The sequence below is a fragment of the Podarcis vaucheri genome (genome assembly GCF_965113315.1).
Source record: "Podarcis vaucheri genome assembly, chromosome: 5".
Lineage (NCBI taxonomy): Eukaryota > Metazoa > Chordata > Lepidosauria > Squamata > Lacertidae > Podarcis > Podarcis vaucheri.
This window is the reverse complement of record NC_138763.1, coordinates 25,434,269-25,457,611: the sequence shown is the minus strand read 5'-3', so window position 1 is coordinate 25,457,611 and position 23,343 is coordinate 25,434,269. Positions and strand designations below refer to the sequence as shown.

At 42.9% G+C, this 23,343-nt stretch overlaps 1 protein-coding gene across 2 annotated transcripts in view; it reads left to right on the top strand.

Moving 5' to 3' along the window:
- Window positions 1-9,904: 9,904 nt before the first annotated feature.
- The window catches only part of MED12L (mediator complex subunit 12L), a 176,141-nt gene continuing 162,702 nt past the window's right edge, over window positions 9,905-23,343 (top strand). For both annotated transcript variants that reach the window (XM_082223819.1, XM_082223818.1), the window contains exons 1-2: window positions 9,905-11,341; window positions 22,575-22,679. In XM_082223819.1, coding sequence (XP_082079945.1) covers window positions 11,243-11,341; window positions 22,575-22,679 — 204 coding nt within the window. In that variant the 5' untranslated portion in view covers window positions 9,905-11,242. The remainder of the gene's footprint in view (window positions 11,342-22,574; window positions 22,680-23,343) is intronic.

The window sequence follows — 23,343 nt, the reverse complement described above, 5'->3', positions numbered from 1 at the left end:
CTATCTATCTATCTATCTATCTATCTATCTATCATCTATCTATCTATCATCTATCTATCTATCTATCTATCTATCTATCTATCTATCTATCTATCATCTATCTATCTATCTATCTATCTATCTATCTATCATCTCTATCATCTATCTATCTATCTATCTATCTATCTAATCTATCATCTACAGTGGTACCTCAGGTTAAGTACTTAATTCGTTCCGGAGGTCTGTACTTAACTTGAAACTGTTCTTAACCTGAAGCACCACTTTAGCTAATGGTGCCTCCTGCTGCTGCTGCGCCACCGGAGCACGATTTCTGTTCTCATCCTGAAGCAAAGTGCTTAACCTGAAGCACTATTTCTGGGTTAGCAGAGTCTGTAACCTGAAGCGTATGTAACCTGAAGTGTATGTAACCCGAGGTACCACTGTATTGTATGTTATTGTATATAACTCAGGAAATCTATAACTGAAAAAGCCCCCCCCCCAAAAAAAACCCTCAATCAGTGTGCACACTTCATCGTGGCTGAAATGTAGCTGGTATATTTAGACAGGGCAGATGAGACAATCACTATACTGCTAAACGGCGTTTCCATGCGCTGCTCTGGTTTCGCCAGAAGCGGCTTAGTCATGCTGTCCACATGACCCTGAGAAACTGCCTGTGGACCAATGCCAGCTCCCTTGACCTGTAAAGCGAGATGAGTGCCGCAACCCCAGAGTCGTTCGCAACTGGACTTAACTGTCAGGGGTCCTTTACCTTTACCTTTACTTGCCACAAAGCACTTACTGGTAAATCATTCTGATCGGTGTTTTGCTTCCAAATACTGTACTTTGGTTCTGTTTAAGTCCATGTAAATTCAGGTATTTGTGAATTTGACTGTTGTCGGGTTTTGGTTTGTTTTGGGTTTTTTAAAAGCACATGGCTTCATTAAATATGTTCAGATGTTGGCTGTGGTTAGAAAGTGGCTTTAAGCGGGCTGAAAATGGCGTCGTTCACAGTTTGTGCGTTTTCTAGATCCGGTCCATAGTTCTATCATTGTAAGTATCTTGTTACAACTGAGAATGGGGTATGCTGATTAGACTATTACACTAAGACTGGGGAGAGCCAGCTTCAAATTTCCACCATAAGGAAGCCTCTCTCTTTCTCTCAGTCTAACCTGCCTTGCAGGGCTATTGTGAAGAACAAATGGGTTGGGGGCAGGAGAGAATTTTGTGTGCTGTCATGTGCTCCATGGAGGAAAGATGGGGTATAGGTCTGATTTTTTAAAAAGTGCTACAGGATCTTTGCAACAGGGGCACCCACCTGTTTAATGCATGCATGTTCCAAATCAAATTAATTTCCTAACAGCATATTTCTTAGTTGCTACACGAAGGACATGAATGCTTAAGTGCACCATCAACTATGCTAGCACAATGTGACGAATCATTATATTATTCCAGCATCTTAGCAAGCTTGTATCAGCCTCCCTGAAAGACTACTGTTTCATATTGTAAGAATGAGAGGTGGTTGATGATGGCAGGGCCAAGGAATCTTAGCCTGCTACATATAAACCTGGCATCAATTAATTATAAATCATTATTTAAAATTTAATTGAAATTAAATTAGCCTTTTAATTAAATAGTGCAGATGCACCACTAACTCATTCTTGTAGCAGAACTATTTCTGCCAATGGGTAAAGAATTATTCCTATTGTGTATTCTTCTCTTATGTTTTATACTGAAAATAAAACCTTGCACCGTGGCTTGCACTTACAGCGTATAACCAAAAGGTGGCACACCACTGTGCCTTAAGAAGACATTGAAATGGATTTATGCCAAGCAAGGTATCACTACAGAACAATTTTCAGAATTCCAAGAGGGCAAAACAGTTCTGAAGCTTAAAGTATACTACTTCCATACAAAAGGTGCAGATAAGGTCATAGGTGATTGGTGGTGTGGCTTCCCCCCAATAAATCCATAATCAACAATGACACTATTAATTTATGCATATGGAGATATGTGATAATACACATTGGTGTCCATGTGTAAAGGGACCCCTGACCATTAGGACCAGTCGTGACCGACTCTGGGGTTGCGGCGCTCATCTCGCTTTATTGGCCGAGGGAGCCGGCGTACAGCTCCCAGGTCATGTGGCCAGCATGACTAAGCTGCTCTGGCGAACCAGAGCAGTGCACGGAAACACCGTTTACCTTCCTGCTGGAGCTGTACCTATTTATCTACTTGCACTCTGATGTGCTTTCGAACTGCTAGGTTGGCAGGAGCAGGGACCAAGCAACAGGAGCTCACCCCGTCGAAAGGATTCGAACCGCCGACCTTCTGATCGGCAAGCCCAAGAAGCTCTGTGGTTTAACCCACAGCGCCACCCGTGTCCCTAGGTGTCCATGTGTAGCATATTTAATATCTGAGCACGGTATAACAGTGAACCAGAAAAGGACCAAATTTACACTATATGTGGACAAATATATCAGATTCATCTTCAGATATGGAGGCATGTGGCATTGCATACGGGTACAGGTGTGAATGTCCTTGACAGGTGTGAAATGCATCATACCAAGGTATGGTGTGGGATCTCTATATAGCAGACTCTCAGAAGAGGTATAACCAGGGCAAAACAGGGCAGCATCTGAACTAGGAAAATGAAAGGATTTCCTTCATCAGACAGTGAAGAAGGACATGTTTGAAGAAATCAAGATTCCCATTGTTTCCTGCAGCCACGGGGTGGTTACCTGTCTGCTCATTATGCTTTTAATTACCATTGGAAGCATTCAACAGTCAGTGCCCACCTGATCCCCAATGAGGCTTACATGATGCCTACATTAAGATACTTTTGGCACCAGTTAATACTTTTTAAAAAAATCTCCCAGACCTTGGTACAATTTGTTTCTGCTGTGTTTTAAATACTGTTATGCTGCTTGTCTCAATTTGTAGACAACAAACTGAACTGATTCATTTGTAATGTTTGAAATGCTACTGTTATCATCATCATCATTTTCTCTAATATTTCATTATTTTAATTGTTTGAATTCTGTATTAGCTGCCCAGAGGACTTTGACATGAAGAACTATGAACTATGGCGCCACACTAAGAAGCAAGGGATGTTGTTGGTCGTCTAACATTCAGCTACATAGGATGGTCCAGAGTTCTAGTGTCATGAGAAAAAAGTTTTTCTTCCTATTCATTTTCTTCACACCATGTAAACTGTTACTCGCTTCTATCATGTCTCGCTTGGTTTTTACCATGGAGGATAAATGGAACTAACAAAATAAGAGTTAGCTAAAGATAATGGGATTATTTAATTGCCTTAAACTGGGTTCTATTGAAACATCAACTGTCTGCAGCCCCCATTACAGAATTATTCCACCCAGCATCCATGTGACTGAAACTTTGTACAGGCACAGTAGGCAGCCCATTCAGGCCTTTAATGTGCTAATTAAAAAGCTAAATTAATATTTATGTAATCTGTCAGGTGCTGAGATTTCACGGCGCTCTAAATCCAAAAGCTACAATTTTACGAACAATAGTGGCTCTCCTAAATTAGGTTTCTGCATTGCAGCGTTGCTCAAGGTTTGACAGGAAACTCAAACACGTGACGTTACTTTTCTGTGTTATTCAGAAATAAAATCCATGGTCAAGGGCAGCCTTTAAGCTTATATAACAATTTTTACTCTGATGTATTGCCCTTCATTATGAAGGTTTTGGAAATCATTTTAAAAAGGAAATCACATAACCTGCAATCCATGTAGTGTATGGTCGAAAGGGGAACACAGCCTGAGTCTTCAAGGTTTATATATATAAAATAATATTGAGAACATAGGAAATCTCTGCTGGATCAGACCAAAGGGACACCTAGCCCAGTTCTCCTGATGGCCAAGCAGATGCCTATATCCACTGGTACCCAAATGCTGTGATTATTGTTCTGTGACCATCTGTATTTAAGGTTTTAGATCATACACAACATTCGTTTTGCCACATTATCAGGCCTCATTGAAAGAAGATTAGATGCTTTCCATTGAACTATTTATGGTAGAGTTTATGAAATAAGTATGGCCAGAGAAAATTTCTAACAAGTGCCTGAGTCAGCCCTAGCATTCCTCTATATCAGGCATGTCCAGCTTCCAAGAGACTGCTATCTACTCCTACTATTAAAAAAAATCTGGCAGTGATCTACCAAAGTTGTGGAGCTTTTTTAAGGAGCCTTCTGGGAGTCAGGAGGCTGCTGGACATCCCTGTTCGATTTTAATGGGATGGCATTTAAAAATCACTTAGGGAAGCATGCAGTTTTCTGGTTCCTCACACGTCTCTTAGCTTGAGTCCTGGAAACTGGCATTCATGTAGGCCTTTCTGCTGCTTGATGAGAGCAAACTGATCACCAGTATATTAATAGATTACAAACAGTCTTTCTGGTATGCTTCTCCAGTCTAGCCTAATTTTTATTATTATTAAGTAACAGTTCTCTATTATTCTCAGTCTAACCCTATGATGAAAAGGGGATAGAGACTCGCTCTAATGGCACATCAGCACAGATTTCTGAATGGAATAAAATGTTAGCCCCTTTTGTATGTTAGTACCTTGGCTGAGGGATGCGGGTGGCGCTATGGGTTAAACCACAGAGCCTAGGATTTGCCGATCAGAAGGTCGGCGGTTCGAATCCCTGCGTGGGGTGAGCTCCCGTTGCTCGGTCCCTGCTCCTGCCAACCTACCAGTTCGAAAGCACGTCAAAGTGCAAGTACAGTGGTACCTCGGGTTAAGTACTTAATTCGTTCCAGAGGTCCGTTCTTAACCTGAAAATGTTCTTAACCTGAAGCACCACTTTAGCTAATGGGGCCTCCTGCTGCTGCCGCGCCACGGAGTAAGTAACCTGAAGCATCTGTAACCTGAAGCATATGTAACTCGAGGTATCACTGTAGATAAATAGGTACCGCTCTGGTGGGAAGGTAAACGGCGTTTCCGTGCGCTGCTCTGGTTCACCAGAAGTGGCTTAGTCATGCTGGCCACATGACCCGGAAGGTGTACGCTGGCTCCCTCAGCCAATAAAGCGAGATGAGCACCGCAACCCCAGAGTCGGCCACGACTGGACCTAATGGTCAGGGGTCCCTTTACCTTGGCTGAAAGGCAGTGTGGAAATACAATAAGTAAAGTAAGTAAGTAAAGAGTGTGTGTGAAATCACCAAGATGTGTTTTGGGGTTGCTGAACTTCTGATGATATCAGTGATATCCAGAAACTTACAAATCATGTTGTTTGTTTCTGTTTGGTTTGCTGCATTATCACTGTGAGTTCCCATAAAAGTGAGTAAAAGTGAGCAATATTTCCAGGGTCTAGCCCCTAGTAACTGGCAAGGGTAAATTTGGGGGCAAATTATATTACTTGCAGCGCTTCTTGACATATATTCTAGCATGGAATTGTCTCAGGCACTCGAGATGTGTGGGAATGTTGGGCACTTACTGACCCAGAACTGCAAACTCATTCCCCTGTGATATAGCTTTCCATTTTTTGGCTCAGTGTTTGATTTGCATGAAGACTAAATGGGTTATTGCTCAGCCGTACAGGATACAAATCTCTGTGCACTGATTGGCTGAAGGATGTTATTAGATGAGCATAGGGATTTATAGCAAAGAAGCCAAGCAAGGATTGAGGGGTGTGCTTCAGCATAATAAGTAATGCGACTTTTCTGATTCTGGTAGGAGTGGAAATGTTTCCCAATGCTAACAAAAGCATTTGTAAATGTCAGGGTCCCATTAATATGTTCTCATGCGTATGTTCTAGATACATTTTTACCCTGATCCAACAAGAGTGATACATGCATGGATCTGGTTTTTCAGGCATGGATCAGGTTTCTGAATCAGTCCCTATATGCTTAAAAGGGTTCTCTCTCTCTCTCTCTGTGTGTGTGTGTGTGTGTGTGTGTGTGTGTGTGTGTGTGAGAGAGAGAGAGAGAGAGAGAGAAGACTGAATTTATTAAGCAGGGATGTGTGCAGATTATTCCCTCCTTACACACACACACACACACACACACACACACACACACACACATGAATTGGCCCTTTAATGTGGTAGCAACTAACTACCCTTTGGTATTCCCTGTTAGAAAGTCACAGTCTCTGTTGCATTATAGGTACCTAAGGAAGACCTTTCTCTTTTCAACAAGTCTTTCAAGTGGAGATCTTTATCCTCACCTGCATCTGTATTGGAACTACTTTTTAACTCTTTTTATATGTGGAATTGTTTTTTTAAAAAAACGGTTATACTGTTTTCAATATGTGAAATTGTTTTTGATTGTTTTTATAAAAAAATACACTTGTTTTATAGCTGCAACTACAGTGGTACCTCGAGTTAAGTACTTAATTCGTTCCGGAGGTCCGTTCTTAACCTGAAACTGTTCTTAACCTGAAGCACCACTTTAGCTAATGGGGCCTCCTGCTGCTGCCGTGCCGCCAGAGCACAATTTCTGTTCTCATCCTGAAGCAAAGTTCTTAATCCGAGGTACTATTTCTGGGTTAGCGGAGTCTGTAACCTGAAGCGCATGTAACCTGAAGCTTATGTAACCCAAGGTACCACTGTAGTTGTAACCCACCCTGTGACCTTGTGGTTAGTGGCGTGCAAGGAAATGAAAAAAAAAAAAAAGATGGGGCAGAGTGGGACGGGGGGAATGGCATGTGTGAATGCACACAAAAATCCCGTAATCGTATCTTCTTGTGCTGCCTCATTTCATTTCCTCAAATATACCTCACCAGATTCTTCGTTACCAGTTCCACATGCATTCAGAACTCCCACGACTTCAGCAGGTCTAGGAATATCAGACACCAGGTGCTGGTTGAGTTAATTAATGCTTTGCCTTTGGAACCATGGAGACAACATTGCTATCAACATCCACCACAGGTGTTGGGAGAAGCTGTGTAGCTACTGCATTCTATAAAACAAGGGAGGGGACATCCAGCTGTTAATGAACTGGTTTTTGCAGTGCTGTCCACAAGGGCTCCTGCCTTTTTTACATGCATGTAAGCTCTATCGCAGGGGTCAGCAAACTTTTTCAGCAGGGGGCCGGTCCACTGTCCCTCAGACCTTGTGGGGGGCTGGACTATATTTTGAAAATAAATAAATAAAATGAACGAATTCCTATGCCCCACAAATAACCCAGAGATGCATTTTAAATAAAAGGGCATATTCTACTCATGTAAAAATGCGCTGATTCCCGGACCGTCCACAGACCAGATTTAGAAGGCAATTGGGCCGGATCTGGCCCCCGGGCCTTAGTTTGCCTACCCATGCTCTATCGGGACACATTGCCTTGCATCTGCAGACTCTGCAACTCTGAGCATCATTTTGTTGCAGGACCACATACTCTACAGAAGTTGCACTGAGGGTCTACAGATATATTTGCTGAGAGCCAGAGGTGTATGTAGCTCTGATGTGTACATGGAGTGCCACAATAATTTATGTGGCATTTGAAGCCTGCACATGTACAATGAAACTACAGTAGTACCTCGGGTTACATATGCTTCAGGTTACAGACGCTTCAGGTTACAGACTCCGCTAACCCAGAAATAGTACCTCAGGTTAAGAACTTTGCTTCAGGATGAGAACAGAAATCGTGCTTTGGCGGCGTGGCAACAGTGGGACGCCCCATTAGCTAAAGTGGTGCTTTAGGTTAAGAACAGTTTCAGGTTGAGTACAGACCCCCAGAACGAATTAAGTACTTAACCTGAAGTACCACTGTACTGGAATGAAGTTTCTATATGTCCTTAAAAACAACATATTGCATATAACAACTATGTATCTATAGTAGTTATATAACAACTATATAGCTATGAATACCAATTCTACACATACGTGGTATTCTGCAAAGATTATAATACATTTAAAATAGTCTCTATAAAGGCATATAAGTTATTCTGTTTCTGTACTGGCTGCTTCCCAAGTTGTGTGGTTTGAGGCTGTCTTAGTGTAGTTCCACTTTTTAGATACACTTCATTTATTAAACAAACACTATTCCTGCAGTGCTAGGACCTGGTGGTGATGCCATACAACAGGGATGAGAACAAGAAGTACAAGGTCACTGAATACTTAACATTTAGCTCAGGGACAACTTCCTCAACAGAATAAATCAGATCGTATGTTTTAATCAAGTGCACATGCTTGTTATATTTTATTATCTCCACTCCTCACCCCAAAACAGTCTCTGGTTAGAACAAACTGTATTTGCCTGCAGAATAATTAATGTTGACACACATCTTTGTTGAGGCTGCGATCATTCATATCAGCAAATGTCAGAATGGAAATAATTAAATATTACATTTTGGGTAGACATTTTTAGTGGAAATAAAGTTAATCCTTTCTCCTGTATTTTGGTGACTTTTATTTTCACCTCAGACAAGCTGCATTTATATATTGGGCAACGTGAGAAACATTTAAAGATTTTTATGGACCTCTAAAATGTTTATAAAGTGGGACCTAAGTGTATTTTATACAGCTTTTTTTTTTTTAAGTTACCGAATGCAACATTGTTTTTCTTTCTTGTTGTGAGAGAGCCAGTAGGTGCTTTAAGTAAATAATGCACAAGGGAAAAAGCCTCTGACGGTTTATTCCCAAAAGCCGAATGCTAACATTTCGTGTCAGTTAATTCTTATTAAAGTTGGGCACATGAACTTGGCCTGGTAGCAAGGAGCAACCAATGCAGATCAGAAGTGTTATATGCTGTTATGGTCTCACTTCTTCATGGTCATAACAGAGGTAGATTGCAGGGTGGAGGTAGAAGTAATGTGTAATACTTTTATTCCTTAAAAATGTGATGGGTCAGCCCTCTTGTTGCATTTGGGAGCCCTTCTGTTCATTTTGCTGAACAGGGTCATTGCCCCTAAATCCTGCCCCAATGGCCCGGCTTCCTGTGCACACTTACTTGGAAGTAAGCTCCATTTAACTCTTTGTTATTGCACTCTTATAAATTTCTGCTCAGAAGTAAAGAGGTCAATGGGGCCTTTCCCCAGAAGAAGAGAAGAGGAGTTTGGATTTGATATCCTGCTTTATCACTACCCTAAGAAATCTCAAAGCAGCTAACAATCTCCTTTCCCTTCCTCCCCCACAACAAACACTCTGTGAGGTGAGTGGGGCTGAGAGACTTCAAAGAAGTATGACTGGCCCAAGATCACCCAGCAGCTGCATGTGGAGGAGCGGAGACGTGAACCCGGTTCCCCAGATTACGAGACTACCGCTCTTAACCACTACACCACACTGGCTCTCTCCCAGGGTATACATAGAACTTCAAGTACTTATGCATAGGACTGGACTGCAGGAATACATAAAGGTAAAGGTAAAGGTACCCCTGCCCGAACGGGCCAGTCTTGACAGACTCTGGGGTTTGTGCGCCCATCTCACTCAAGAGGCCGGGGGCCAGCGCTGTCCGGAGACACTTCCAGGTCACGTGGCCAGCGTGACAAAGCTGCATCTGGCGAGCCAGCGCAGCACACGGAACGCCGTTTACCTTCCCGCTGGTAAGCGGTACCTATTTATCTACTTGCACCCGGGGGTGCTTTCGAACTGCTAGGTTGGCAGGCGCTGGGACCGAGCAGCGGGAGCGCACCCCGCCGCGGGGATTCGAACCGCCGACCTTTCGATCGGCAAGCCCTAGGCGCTGAGGGTTTAACCCACAGCGCCACCCGCGTCCCGCAGGAATACATACCCAAGAGCAAACAACACCTAGGAAATATATTTTGGCTAACCTTTTTAGTTCTCAGAAGTAGCTGCAGAGATGTTACCTCAATCTTGCAAAAGAAATCTTCCGATGATTCTAATCTGTGTTGTATTATATTGTTGGCATCCGCCTGCCTTGAGAGACAATGGAGTGTGCCTTAAGCCATGAAGGCAACACGCTGCATTAGCAGGAGCAAAGTGACTTCCCTGGGGTGCAAGCCAGGACAGTGTGTATGGAGGTCCTGGGCTGCCCAGATGACAAGACCCTGTTCTTGGCCTCGCTGATGTGATCCAAAGGTAAGCAGAGCAATGTGTTTGGCACCAGTTTGGCTGCAGAAGCTGCTGGAAGGAGGTGTTCAAAGCAGTATCCAACCATCTTAGGGACTCCACTCTCGATTTGTGTAGGGCTTACTTCTTAGCCTTTTCTTCTCCCAAAGATGTCCCACAAGGCAGCAGAAGTTTAGGATCAGTTTTCTTTCTCCTAGGTAAGCTACCTTCCCAGGTTGATGAATTCCATCTGCTCCTGTGTTGTAAGCACACCACTATTAAAGTTCCAGGGCAGGTTACAAGAATTTCAATCACACCATTAAAAACAGTTGGAAAAAAACCTTAAAATTACAGGAAAAAATGCAATCACAAAAAATAGAGTGGTTCTAGATATAGGTGGCACAGTTTTTCTGAACTGACACGGATGTCAAGGAAGTGGAGCACAGGAATATGAATGTGTGCTTTGAAACCACCCCCACAGAACAATTCCCATAGTACTATAGGCACTTAATTAAGGTCAGTAATGGATGTGACTTAGTTATCCCTCAACCACCTTATTACATTCGCGATCAGGTGCATTTCCATGGTCAATCCAACGCTCCTTGGATTCATTCTAGGCCACGCTAGCAATGATGGGTGTGGAAATGGGTGGGACAGTTCCGACTTCAGATTGATTGATTGATTGATGTGCTCTGATCGCGTGTATGTGGAGAACATCCCTCCCGCCCCTGTTGACCTTCTCAGTGGCGACTGAAAATCCTCAATAACCTGAGCTATTGGGAGGAGGAGGAGAAAGGGGGTGGTGGGAAGAGAGAAAAACGAAGCGTGGTGCCAATGGAACTACATCCCTGGTGGAAAAAAAATATCTTCCGGTGACATTTGTTCTAGCCTGAGACTTTGCAGCAGCCGGGGAAGAAACAGCATCACGTTAAGCTCAGCAGGGGTGGCTGCTTCTTTTGTGTCTCTGGGCACCGAGTCGCTTGCATTCCCGAGTTGCTCGCTGCCTCCCTCCCGTAGTTACCGGGCCTTTGGGTGACTGAGGGGGTGGCCCCCTCTCTCTCGCCTCTGTGCGTTGGCTCGCATTTGTGCAGCAGCAGCAGCAGCAGCAGCAGCCTCCCCGCCGCCCCTCTCTCTCTCTCTCTCCCCTGTCGGAAAAGAGCCAGGCCCAGAGGGGGAGCCCGTCTGCCAGCCAAGTGCTGCTCCCTGGCGCTCAGAGGCTGCTCCATCTCCAACTCACTCCCTCGCGCTCGCTCTCTCTCTCTCCCTCTCATTCATTTCGCCGGCTAAACATGAGAGATCATGGCCGCCTTCGGGCTCCTCAGCTATGAGCAGAGACCTCTCAAGCGCTCCCGATTGGGGCCGCCCGACGTCTACCCTCAAGACCCCAAGCAGAAGGAGGTAACGGGGAGGGTTCCCCGCCAGCGCGCGCTTGGCGAGGGGGAGAAGTTTGCCCGGTGGCTACTTGAGAAGGAAGGGGGGGAAGGGGGGAAGGGGGGGCTCTGAGGGAAGAGGACATGGAGCAGTCGGGGCTGCGGCCTCATTCTGAGGGGATTCCGCCGAAGGACTCGGCTTCTCCGGAGGGCGGAAGGGGCGCGCCGGGTCTCTCTGTGTGTGTGTGCGCGCGCGCTCCTGTCTGCCTGGGCCTGGCGCACTCCGGGCTCCCGGTGGCTGTGGCGGCTCCCCGCCCCCCTCTCTCCTCCCCCGTGTTCCCGGCTCGCTTGTCCCTTCAGCGCACCTCCCTAAACTTTTGAAAAATGTCGGCTCCTGAAAGGGGAAGCCGCCCTTTCCCCTACCCACCCCCCACCCCCCTCCGCCTGCGCGCACACAAACCCTGACTCGCGTTTGGTACACCTGGGCAAGAGCCCCTGGCACCTCGCAAAGGGGGCTCTCTCAGGTATGTGTAGAGAATTGATTTCTGTTCAACGCCCCCTCCCCCCCCCCACTTCTTGGGACTTCTTGTGTGAGGGGATGGAGGGCCAATGCTGAACTAGTCAGTGTGTTTTCCCACTGGAAAAAAGGTGCCTAGGTATCAGGGGTGTCAACTTGTGTGTGTGTGTGGGGGGGGGAGGTAAGCTCCGCCCCACATAATTGCTCCCATGACATGGTGCATACACATCATGTGAATGTCAGTGCCCATCAACTATAGGGGGTGTGTGACCCTCTCAAATACTTTATTTTGGGGAGGGGGCAAAGACCCCCTCAGCTCCTGGGAGTCGGCTCCTGTGCTAGGCATAGTGGCAGACAGGTATTTCCCATGGGCTAGTGCACTTGACTCAGGAGTCAGTAAAGCTCCTCCTCCTTCACTTCCAAAACACACACAGCCACAATCATATGACTTTAAGGCACCTGCTTTTAACAATTGATTGCAACAGCCAGTGGCACTGAATAGTAACTTGTGATGCTATCTAGATATGCTGCTCTGCAATTAACGCATAATTATTTCAAGGTGACGAGGAAAGGCCTATTATAATGCTTACCTGCAAGTTGCTGAGGGATTTGCTTGTTTCCTTCACTCACCTGCTACCCAGCTGTAACTAACCTCTTCCCTTCTAAAGGTTCAAGACCACAAGTCACCAGCAAACTGTTTCTAGGTGGCTAATTTCCAGCTATTACTACTGCCTTTGTGTGGCTACAGGAGTAATGCGATGTTACTGCAATGTTTCCAAGCCTCTTTCCATGTGGGTAGGCCCTATCCTTCAATTCAGGGAGAAAAGTGTTGTCAGGAAGGTATATGGTATCTCTCTATGGAACTGGACCAGCCCACATGGTAAATGGCTTGCAAATAATATCCCGCCCCCAAAGCCACTACTTCGATATGAAATTATTGTGCCATCTCTGTACATTATGGTGTTTTATAGTAAGCATGCCTGATAAATCTCTGTCCTCAAGGGGCTCATAAGTGTGAGGGAAACTGGGAAATAGAGCTGGGAGTAAGCACATCTGATTATTCGTTACCTTGCCGTATCCAAAATACAGGTGGTGGTTCTGAAGGCTTTGTCGAAAATTTGTGTCACTCAGAACTTTATTGTGTAGCTGTAATTTGAGAATGGGCCTTTAGATCTATTTATTTTTTTACTGTGGACTTATTCAAATTATGTTGCGGTTCTTATAATATGCATTGTACATTGGACGGGGAAGTTTTACCATGTGTTAAAAAAGGAGGAATTGTTTCTTATCCAACCCAAACTTTCAACTTGATAGCTTTGAGTTGCTTTATACCACAACAGTAAATGTGATAAACGGGTGAATGTTGCCACTTGATGATAATTCACAGTTTAGGTCAGTGCGAAATGTAAGAAGACTTTGATACATGTATATTGGACTAGGAAACCAAATTTCATTTTCCTTTCTGACACTTGTCAGAGTCAGGTTGGGAAGTGTCTGGAGCAGTTGAAGAAATTTTAATTTCTTTTTGTACTTCAGATTTTCTAAAATGCCTTGTAATACTTGACGGAAGGTTTTTATTTCTCTACTCAAAAGTTTCTATTTAGAGTAACCATATGGAATGCTAAAAAAAAAAAAAGGTTGAGCATATTCTTCAAATGTTAATAATAAACGTTAACTGCCATGCTTTATTTGGGAAGAATGCTGACTATTAATAACGCTGCTTAGCTTACAGAATAGTTAAATATTACATATTTGAACAACAATATAATACAAACACATTGGCCTGTTGTGCAACAGTATAATACAAACACATTGGCCTATTGTTTGCTACTGTTTTGTTACGCTGTGACCAAATTTGAGAGCTGATATGAGTGCACAGCAGGGGTAGCCAATGTGCCCTCCAGATATTGGACTCAGGCTCCCATTAACCCCAGCTAACATAGGCTGTGGCAAGGGATGATGGGAGTTGTAGTCCAGCAACATCTGGAAGGCACCACATTGGCGATCCCAGGCATATAGAATGCAGTTTAATGGTCTTCATATTAGCATGACATAACTGACAGCTGGATTCTAGCTTGGAATCCCAATCTTGTCACTTAGGCCATCTTTACTGTTGTACCACATTGCTTGGCTTAATTATAAAAAACTGGGTGATGCCTGAGATAGTAATCTCTGTAATTATTTTTGATCTCATCCCCACACCCATATCAAAGCCAGCTGTGGGTTCGATCTGCTTTCCAAGAGTTGAAGACACAGCCAGAGTCTCCCAAGTCTTCTAGAGTACAAGATTTGGTATATGCAAGAACTGGTAAATTCAAAATAAAAAAATTCCTTCCTGTAGCACCTTAAAGACCATGTGTATCTGAAGAAGTGTGCATGCACACGAAAGCTTATACCAAGAACTAACTTAGTTGGTCTTTAAGGTGCTACAGGAAGGAATTTTTTTATTTTGACTATGGCAGACCAACACGGCTACCCATCTGTAACTGGTAAATTCAAATCAGTTTGTTTCTCACCTTGTGGAGGCTTGCTGTAAAGAAAAATGTTTTGCGACTCCCCAATTTACAGAACCAGATTTTTTTATTATTATTTAAAAAACACACATTTCTTTCATAGGTTTCTGTGATTTCTTGGGGGTATTTATGTGTGTTTTAGCCTGCTTTTCAATCAAAACAATTTCAAAGTGGGTAGATAAGTGGGATGTTTATGTTCATTTTTCCATAATCATTTTGACAAGAGTAAAAAAACAACACCAAATCAATGCACACCTGATGACCTGTGCAAGACCGTGTCATCTTTGGAATGTGATATAATTAGTGACTTTAATTTTAATTTTAATTTCTGTTTGCAGTAGCAGCAACTTCCCAAACAACAAGGGCCCATATGGTTAATAATTAAAATGTGTACCATTTCCTATATACATTGAACCACATATTTTTAAGAATGGTATATGCTTATCACATGTTGTAATCAATGTTGTGGTCGCGAATATTTATATGCTCCACTGCTAATAGAAATGGAACTGGTTCAGGTGTGTATAACTTGTGAAACAAACTGAACTTTTGTTACTTGCTGCTGAAATCAGGCAAATAATGCTAATGACCTGACATTCTGTACATAGCTTTTGTTAAAACATCTTTGTTATAAGTACATATAAGTTATAAATAACATTATAGCAACTGAAGCATCTTCTGAATGTAAAAATGTGTTCAGTTTGTGGACAGTCACTGCCGATGGAGGGGTTATGGTAGTATGTGTGAAACTAATTTGAAGAATCATGGGAGTCTGCTGAGAAAGCTGCTGCTCCAACACATGAAGTCATCCCCCGCAGGGTTCACTGTGGAGCTGCCCCCGGATCTTAGAATATCTCTGCTCAGTATTTTCCCATCTGATGAAATAAATCAGTACAAAGTCAAGATTTGCAACTATAAAATAACCGCTTCCTTAGAAAACTGGCTGCAGTTCCAAACCTCTTACCAATGAGTAAGTCCCTTTGAATTCAGTAGCGCTTACTGTGAGTAAATGCACCTTACACTGGGCTACATATGTGGAATACTGAATTCAGACTTGCTCTAGTTGTCTGCCAATACTTCTGTGCTAAATTAAATAGGTTGTTTAATGTGAAACCCTGTAGGAGGGAGGAAAAACTCCCCAGCACCTCTATCTCTATAAACTGACATGGTTCAGGCTATGCCACGTCAGTCCTCTTCCATGCAACAGTGCTTCGAGGAAGTGTTGCTATCCAGATGCTTTGCTGCGCTATGTCACTCAAGACATCACTGAAGCAACGCAGAAAGGAGTGAAAAACCATTTTTTAAGCCTCTTGTAAATTGTGAGCTAGGAAAAGACACCAGTGTGGATTCAGATGCTAGGCTAAGTGGGAGCCCTGGCTAGTCCTAAGAACAGCCCACATCACCACTGGTGCCATGGTTAGATGAAGGGAGTCTGCAACATTGCAGCCCACTCCCAGTTACTTAACAGTAGCTAAGCAGTTGGTAGTGTTTCATTTCTATGAAGACATAGTGGTGGGCATACATGCACTTTAGGAGAAGTACTTTGGAGCATTAACCCAGTCAACAAGGTAGGTCCTCAAAATAATGGGAATACAGAACATCCAAATACTGAAGCGGTAGAGTGTCATGGTTGGGACTATGTTACCACTCAGAAGACAATGTCTTCTTCTTAGTAAACTTCTGGAAAATTTAGTCTGGTAATGAGTCTCACTCACCTCACAGGGTGTTTGTTGTGGGGGAGGAAGGGAAAGGAGATTGTTAGCCACTTTGAGACTCCTTAGGGTAGTGACAAAGCGGGATATCAAATCCAAACTCTTCTAATTATCCTTTAAAATCATTCTGTTCAAAACTTAAAAGAGTGAATTGCTTCTCAAGTTTCAAATATCTGACTTAAATGTGGAATGTCCTGTTTGGCTGATGTAAATTGGCAATGGGTGTTGTTATTAGGTGACAGCTTTACATTGAGGAAGAGGTCCTTGATTGTATATCGATTGTGGTTGAGTCAGAAAGTTGGTAGAGAAAAGTTTCTTCTCCCTCTCTCATAACATAAGAACTCATGGACATCCAATGACGCTGGACATTGGAGGATTGCAGACAGCTAAAAGAAAAAGTATTTCTTTGTTTAGTGAGTAGTTAAGCTATGGAACTCGCTTACACAGGGGACAGTGATGGCCATCAACCTAGGTGGTTTTAAAAGAGGATTAGACAAATTCATGGAGGACAAGTGTGGTGTAGTGGTTAAGAGTGGTGGACTCGTAATCTGGTGAACCGGGTTCGCGTCCCCACTCCTCCACATGCAGCTGCTGGGTGACCTTGGGCTAGTCACACTTCTTTGAATTCTCTCAGCCCTGCTCACCTCACAAAGTGTTTGTTTTGGGGGAGGAAGGGAAAAGGAGAATGTTAGCCGCTTTGAGACTCCTTCGGGTAGTGATAAAGCGGGATATCAAATCCAAACTCTCAAGTTAACCCTGATGGCTATGTTCTGCCTATGCAATGGGAGGCAGCAATGCCTCTGAATACCGGTTGCTGGAAACCACAGGACAGGAAGGTGCTTTGGTGCTCAAATCCTGTTTGCAGGTTCCCCACCAACATCTGGTTAGCCACCGTGAGAACAGGGTGCTGGAGAAGATGGGGCCATTGGTCTAGTCCAGCAGGCTTTTCTTACATTCTTTTGTTCTTAGTGTTGGAATACAATACAACGAATTCTTGCTAGAGTTTGTTGCACGGCTTGAATCCTCAGTGCGCCCCTCCAATCAGTCAACTTTTGTTGCCTGTTGAATTTTTCTCTTAAGTTGGGGGTGCTCCCTATAAGATATTCCCAGGGCCTGCTTGAGAGGATAAGCGTTTCCTACAATTGATTTTAGGACATTTAAAAATACACTGGAGGGGTTTTTAGCTTGGAGCTATAGATGACTACACCAGTTATCTTTCATCTTCCCTGCTGGATATGGCATTGCTGTACTGTATCTTTTCCTGAGTACCAGTGTGGCCTTGTCAGTCTCTTTTCACCTCTCTACAGATTCAGGAATACCTGTTGTAATTTCTTTGATGGATCGCATTGTCTCCAATTGCCTCCCAAAGGACACAATGTCATGGTCGCTGATGGCATACAGTGCTGGCTAAATTGTTCTGCCATATAGAAGTAAATTTCCCAGAGGCTGGGAATCGGATATAAATCCCCTTCAAATTTGCTGTAGCAAAGATCCTAAAAATTACACATCAGTTAGTATTTTGGATGTCTGTTCTTAAAATCTATAACTGCTTTCTTCTTGAGCAGGAAAATTGGGCAGAGCAAAACCAGGTTGTGGAGAATCTGTTCACAGAAGGTCCCTCGTTCAGTCCCCAGCTTAGGCCTGGGACTCCCCCAGGGACAGACACTGGACAGACACTGCAACTTAGGGTAGATAGTAATGAGCTAAATGGAACTATGGGCTGACTCAGTATAAGGAAGCTTCTTATGTTGACATAGAAGAATCATCAACATTTCGAAAAGGGGAAAATGGCCTTGGCCAGTGTTCTCTGCTGTACCATTTGATATCAAAATATGTTAAAACTAGAAAACAGATGCCTCATCAACCTTTCCCTTGTGGATAGAGATTTGCCCTAGTGGAACAAAATTTGCCACATTTGCTAACGTCATTATTTGACCTTTGAATTTGGGGAAAAAACAAATGCTGTTTTGAGTTAGGGTAAGTTAATGCTTTTAATTTGACAAATGGAAACTCCATATTCACAGAGGTTAAGACAGGGATGTTTGCTGGCACCCTTTTATTTCTATTCGTATATAGAGAGCGTTTCTGAAGAACCACAAAGCCTTATTTATTTTCCACCCTGTCTTCTGATTCAGAAGATTAGGATTCCTGGCTATGCAGGGAGCCTCCATGGGCACATATGGCTCCTGGCTGCAGAAGTTTTCTGGCAACATGTGCAATGTCTGGAGGGTCTCACAGATCTGGGTGGAAGCATCCATCTTCGGGTTATAGTGCCTAAAGAGGGCTTAGCTCTCAAGTTTAAAATAGGAAACATAATTTGCTCAGAGATTTTTTCATGTTATTATTCAAGCCTGCCAAACTGTTTTTATTCTCTTTAATATGTGAAAATGTCAAATTAGTTATAGTATGGCAGCACCTAAACTTTGGAACTCCCTGCCCGTTGACATCAGGCAAGCGCTACCTTGTACTCTGCTACAGACAAAGGCATGACCCAAAATGGTTGTGTATGGGGATATCCCCCTTCCCTTGTGGATCTGGCCTTTGGGTGCATTTTTTAAAAATCATGTATTTTATCCTAATTTGCAGCAGGAGGATTCATATCCAAAACCACAAAGCCTCGGTTTCACCAGCATCCTTTGGAATGAAATCCATGTCATGTTTTGTCTTTTGCACATCTTATATCTCACCCATGCACATTCAGGTACACTTTAAGAGGCAAAACTTATTATTTTCAATTCCAAAATGATTTGTCTTTCAAACCAAGATAAGTATGTTACTTACGACAGCATTATTTGCAACAGGGACTTGCACCCAGAAAATAAGGCAAGCACAACTGCTTGACCATATCTAGGCCATAATTTGATACAAGATTGAACTAGATTTGTGCCTTTATCTAGCATGTGGCAATATTCCGTAATGTTTGGCATTTCAAATGATCTTTTTGTTTTCATGAGAGATGCTTTGTGATGACCAATGGTTTTAAGCAAATAAACTGAGATGGTACAAAGTGGCTTTTGTATTGACCTGGCATGACAGCACTATGTAGTCTAAAAAGCTGGCTTGTGTGGTGCTGGTTTAGGAGTCATTGGAGTCCTGTGGCTGGATCTATAGGGAAAGACAAATGCTTATTTAAATTGTCCATAAAAGAATACAGCCCTTAGACTGGAAAAGGTTCCCCACCCTGATAAAGATTATAGAGTTGAAAATATTCTGCAGCAAGTGAAGAAATACTTCTTTTGTCCCAGGTTCCTTATTTGGTTTAATAATGTAATGGAAGTATTTTTCAAGGAGTTGTTAATACAGAATATTACCCAGCAGTAAAAATGCAAAAGGAGTCTGACGAAATCAAACAAATCCCTTTTGCATTGTGTCTCAGTGTTTGAAACTCCCATTGTCCTAGGCGCATTTTGCGACAGGGAATTCCATTAGCGCAAGCAGCTTCTGAGCTCTGGGCACAGTACTGCGCCTAAGATTTCAGATTAAAACTGCAGAGTGGAAGGAAAGGAGGACCTTTTTCTGCTTCCCCACTTCCAGCTACTCTCTGAAGACTGGAGAAGAGACCCTCTTAAGAATATTAGGGGGGTGGGCAGGGGAAGGACTTGACCATGTGAAAAACGAACATAATATTTTAGCTGCAGTTCATTCATTTCCAACTTTGTATTCCTGTTATAAAAACGTGTGCCTAGACATTCCGTTGTTGTGCCCATAACCTAGGTTTAAGGTGCCATTTAGCTCCAGCTTTCATATCTCAGTTTCTAACACTGGTCTCAATAACGTAATTAATTATATGAGGGCATGCCCAACAACTTGGTTCATCTTCTGAGACCCTTGTCCAGCTCCCCCAACCATCAGAAATGTGGAATGTGGATCCTGGGATCATTGTTTAGTCATTTAGTCGTGTCCGACTCTTTGTGACCCCATGGACCAGAGCACGCCAGGCACTCCTGTCTTCCACTGCTCCCGCAGTTTGGTCAGACTCATGTTTGTAACTTTGAGAACACTGTCCAACCATCTCATCCTCTGTCGTCCCCTTCTCCTTGTGCCCTCCATCTTTCCCAACATTAGGGTCTTTTCCAGGGAGTCTTCTCTTCTCATGAGGTGGCCAAAGTATTGGAGCCTCAGCTTCAGGATCTGTCCTTCCAGTGAGCACTCAGGGCTAATTTCCTTAAGAATGGATGTGTTTGATTTTCTTGCAGTCCATGGGACTCTCAAGGGATCATTAGCAGACTCCAAAAGAAAGGAACCACATTTTCTTCCCTAGGGAAGAAATCCGTACCTTGGGATTAGTTTTATGTGGCCGTTGCCTTTTTACTCTTATTTTCCTTAAGATACTGTTTGTTTTTATCATTGCGTATTTATCATTGTGTATTTATCATTGTGTATCATTGTCGTAAGCTGCTTTGAGTTTCTCCATCCCTGTCTTAGATAAAATGTGGTTCCCAGGTTGACACTTTGGGTAAAATTTGTTTCCCAAAGCTGGGAAACAATTCTCTCAATAGACTAAATAAGCATTCATCAGCGTGTGCAGTTTAAAAGAAGTGTAGTCATATAAAGTTGCAATGTTGTGAGCACTTCAATTTGAAAGTGGCAAGATTGTTACGCAGTCCCTTTAGATTTCCAAACAAATTATAAAGTCACAACAAGCATCTATCTTTACTATTACTTGTTCTATATCTTTACTATTACTAGCTATACTGTGTTTAAAAACCCAGTAGTACGCAGGTGCTGAAGTGCTGTCATAAAGCACGCACACATACACAAATCTACAACGTGATTAGGCTTTAGCGGCCCCAGTTGACACTTTGAAAAGCTAACCTGATAACCTGGCAAAACCCAGTGTAGTATGCCACATGCAGTGCATTGCTTTGAAAGCGACAATTCCATTCAGTCGCCCTGTGTGTCTTCAGTAGGAGAGTGCTTGGAAGTCAAGTCAAATGACAGCGTGCTCAACTTTATACTTCATTTAACTGAGCTTGACATTATCTAAACTCCTTGCCTGTCAGTTTCCATGGTAGGGTGCTTGTTAGAATCTGAGTCATGCTGTAGGAATTGGGATGGGGGTGAAAGGAAGCTTAAACCATTTGAAATAAACTTAATGGGAGCGTTTCCCCACTGATGCAGGCTTCACAGTTACACCTCAATATTCCAAAGATTCTTGCTAGGTTGCCCATGGGTCACAGATATCTCTTTATCTGTGATATCTGTGATATCTCCAGTACATTGCAGGCTGATACTATCCTCTGCTGTGCTGTCACTCACTCCCCCCCCCGTCTTTTTGGAGAGAGAGTTGATGTTACGGTGGCTGTCTGTCACACTTGTATTTGGCTGGGTCACATACAGGTGGGACCAAGTTGTTCTTACTGCTTAAGCACTGCACTGCAGTTGTGCAAATACAAGTGTGTAATTTTATACACCCCTATCATATCCCCCCCTTACCATTTTTGCAAACTAAAAATCTCCCAAGGTTGCAACCTTTCCTCATCGGTGTACTGCTCTAGCCCCTTGATCATTTTTTGGTTGCCATTTTGTGAATATTTTCCCATCTCTTCAGAATCCTTGCCCTGGTTTGGCAACCAGAAGTCTGTACAGTTTTCGAAGTGCACTAATAATAATAATAATAATAATAATAATAATAATAATAATAATTTATTACGGTCCAAGACCAGTTCAAGAAGCACAACTGAGACTGTTTTCACAAGAGTGAAATAGACATTTAAAACAATATACAACAACAGTTTATGGATTAAAATTAAAATAGTTGCATGCACACAAAAAGACCTAAGGTTAAACTAACATGCAGATTGAACCTGGGACACCCAGGAGGCCGGCTACGGCAGTTTTCCTAGCAATCTACTAGTTGAAAGATTATCTAGGTTTAAGTCAGAGTCTTTGCAAGTGCTGCATGTCAACAATGTATGGTTCAGGTGGCAGCTATGTCTAGTGGTCTAGCGGCCTGGGATAAGATGAATTTTAAATGTTACAGCAGCCATGTGTATACAGGGGGCATCGTAGCTAATCCGACACTTAGTGATGTTGTTGTGCCTTTGTGTTTGTGTGTGAGGTAGAGAAAGAGGGACTAGCATCTTGTATCTAATTTAGGAAACAGCCGTTAAGCCTCTTCCACTTCCAACCCCGAAAGCCTTTAAGGTATCCAAAATCTATTGGCTGACATACATAGACGTGTGTAAGATGGTGGCAGAACATTAAAAAGTCAGTGTTTGTCTCTGTGTATCCTGGAAAATGCTATCCTTTGATGATGAAAGTGAATGTGTAGGAGATTAAGCCTTGATAACATTCGGCCTGGTAAGCAACTTCCTGCAGATAAAAGACTAGTGTTATCCCAAAATACACTGATGTGAAAGACTGGCATATAGAGGGAACGCATTACTGTTTCAGCATGACATTTTGTGGTATATAAAATGCATGAGGAATTTTAATTTCTTCAAAAAGGCATTGAGCAAAGTAATTAAAACTTCAACCTACAGCTTGAATAACTTAACAAAAACTCTCTCTCTGTAGGATGAACTTACAGCTGTGAATGTAAAGCAAGGTTTCAGTAACCAGCCAGCCTTCTCTGGAGATGAGCATGGCTCTGCTAGGAATATTGTCATTAACCCTTCAAAGGTAAGGTCGGGATTGAAGTTTGTTGCAAAAGTACTTTCCTTTATGACAGTGTAGTAATTTCATCTGTTTTCCTTCACAGTCACTCCTATGATCACATTCAGACATAAGGCAAAAACTTTTGTTTTGCATTGCCAGGCATTTGAATGTGTACATTATTGCTCTTGGGAATGGCTTCAGTGTGTAGATTTATTTCTGGTGATCATGCCATGGTTGTGTGAGAAGATATTTGTAGATTAGGGTATGCTTTTGTTCATGTGTTTACTGGATTGGACAATAAATCCTAGGCATTTTATGTGATTTTTGCATTTATTATGTGCTGATGGCAAATATATACATTGTTAATAGTCTTGAGATGTCTTCTTATAAGGTGATTCATAAATTGAATTAATATTAGTAGTAATAATGTGTGGTGTAGTGGTTAAGAGTGGTAGTCTCGTAATCTGGGGAACCAGGTTCGCGTCTCCGCCCCTCCACATGCAGCTGCTGGGTGACCTTGGGCTAGTCGCACTTCTCTGAAGTCTCTCAGCCCCAGTCACCTCACAGAGTGTTTGTTGTGGGGGAGGAAGGGAAAGGAGAATGTTAGCCGCTTTGAGACTCCTTCGGGTAGTGATAAAGTGGGGTGTCAAATCCAAACTCTTCTTCTTCTCCTTCTTAATTAGGTAGT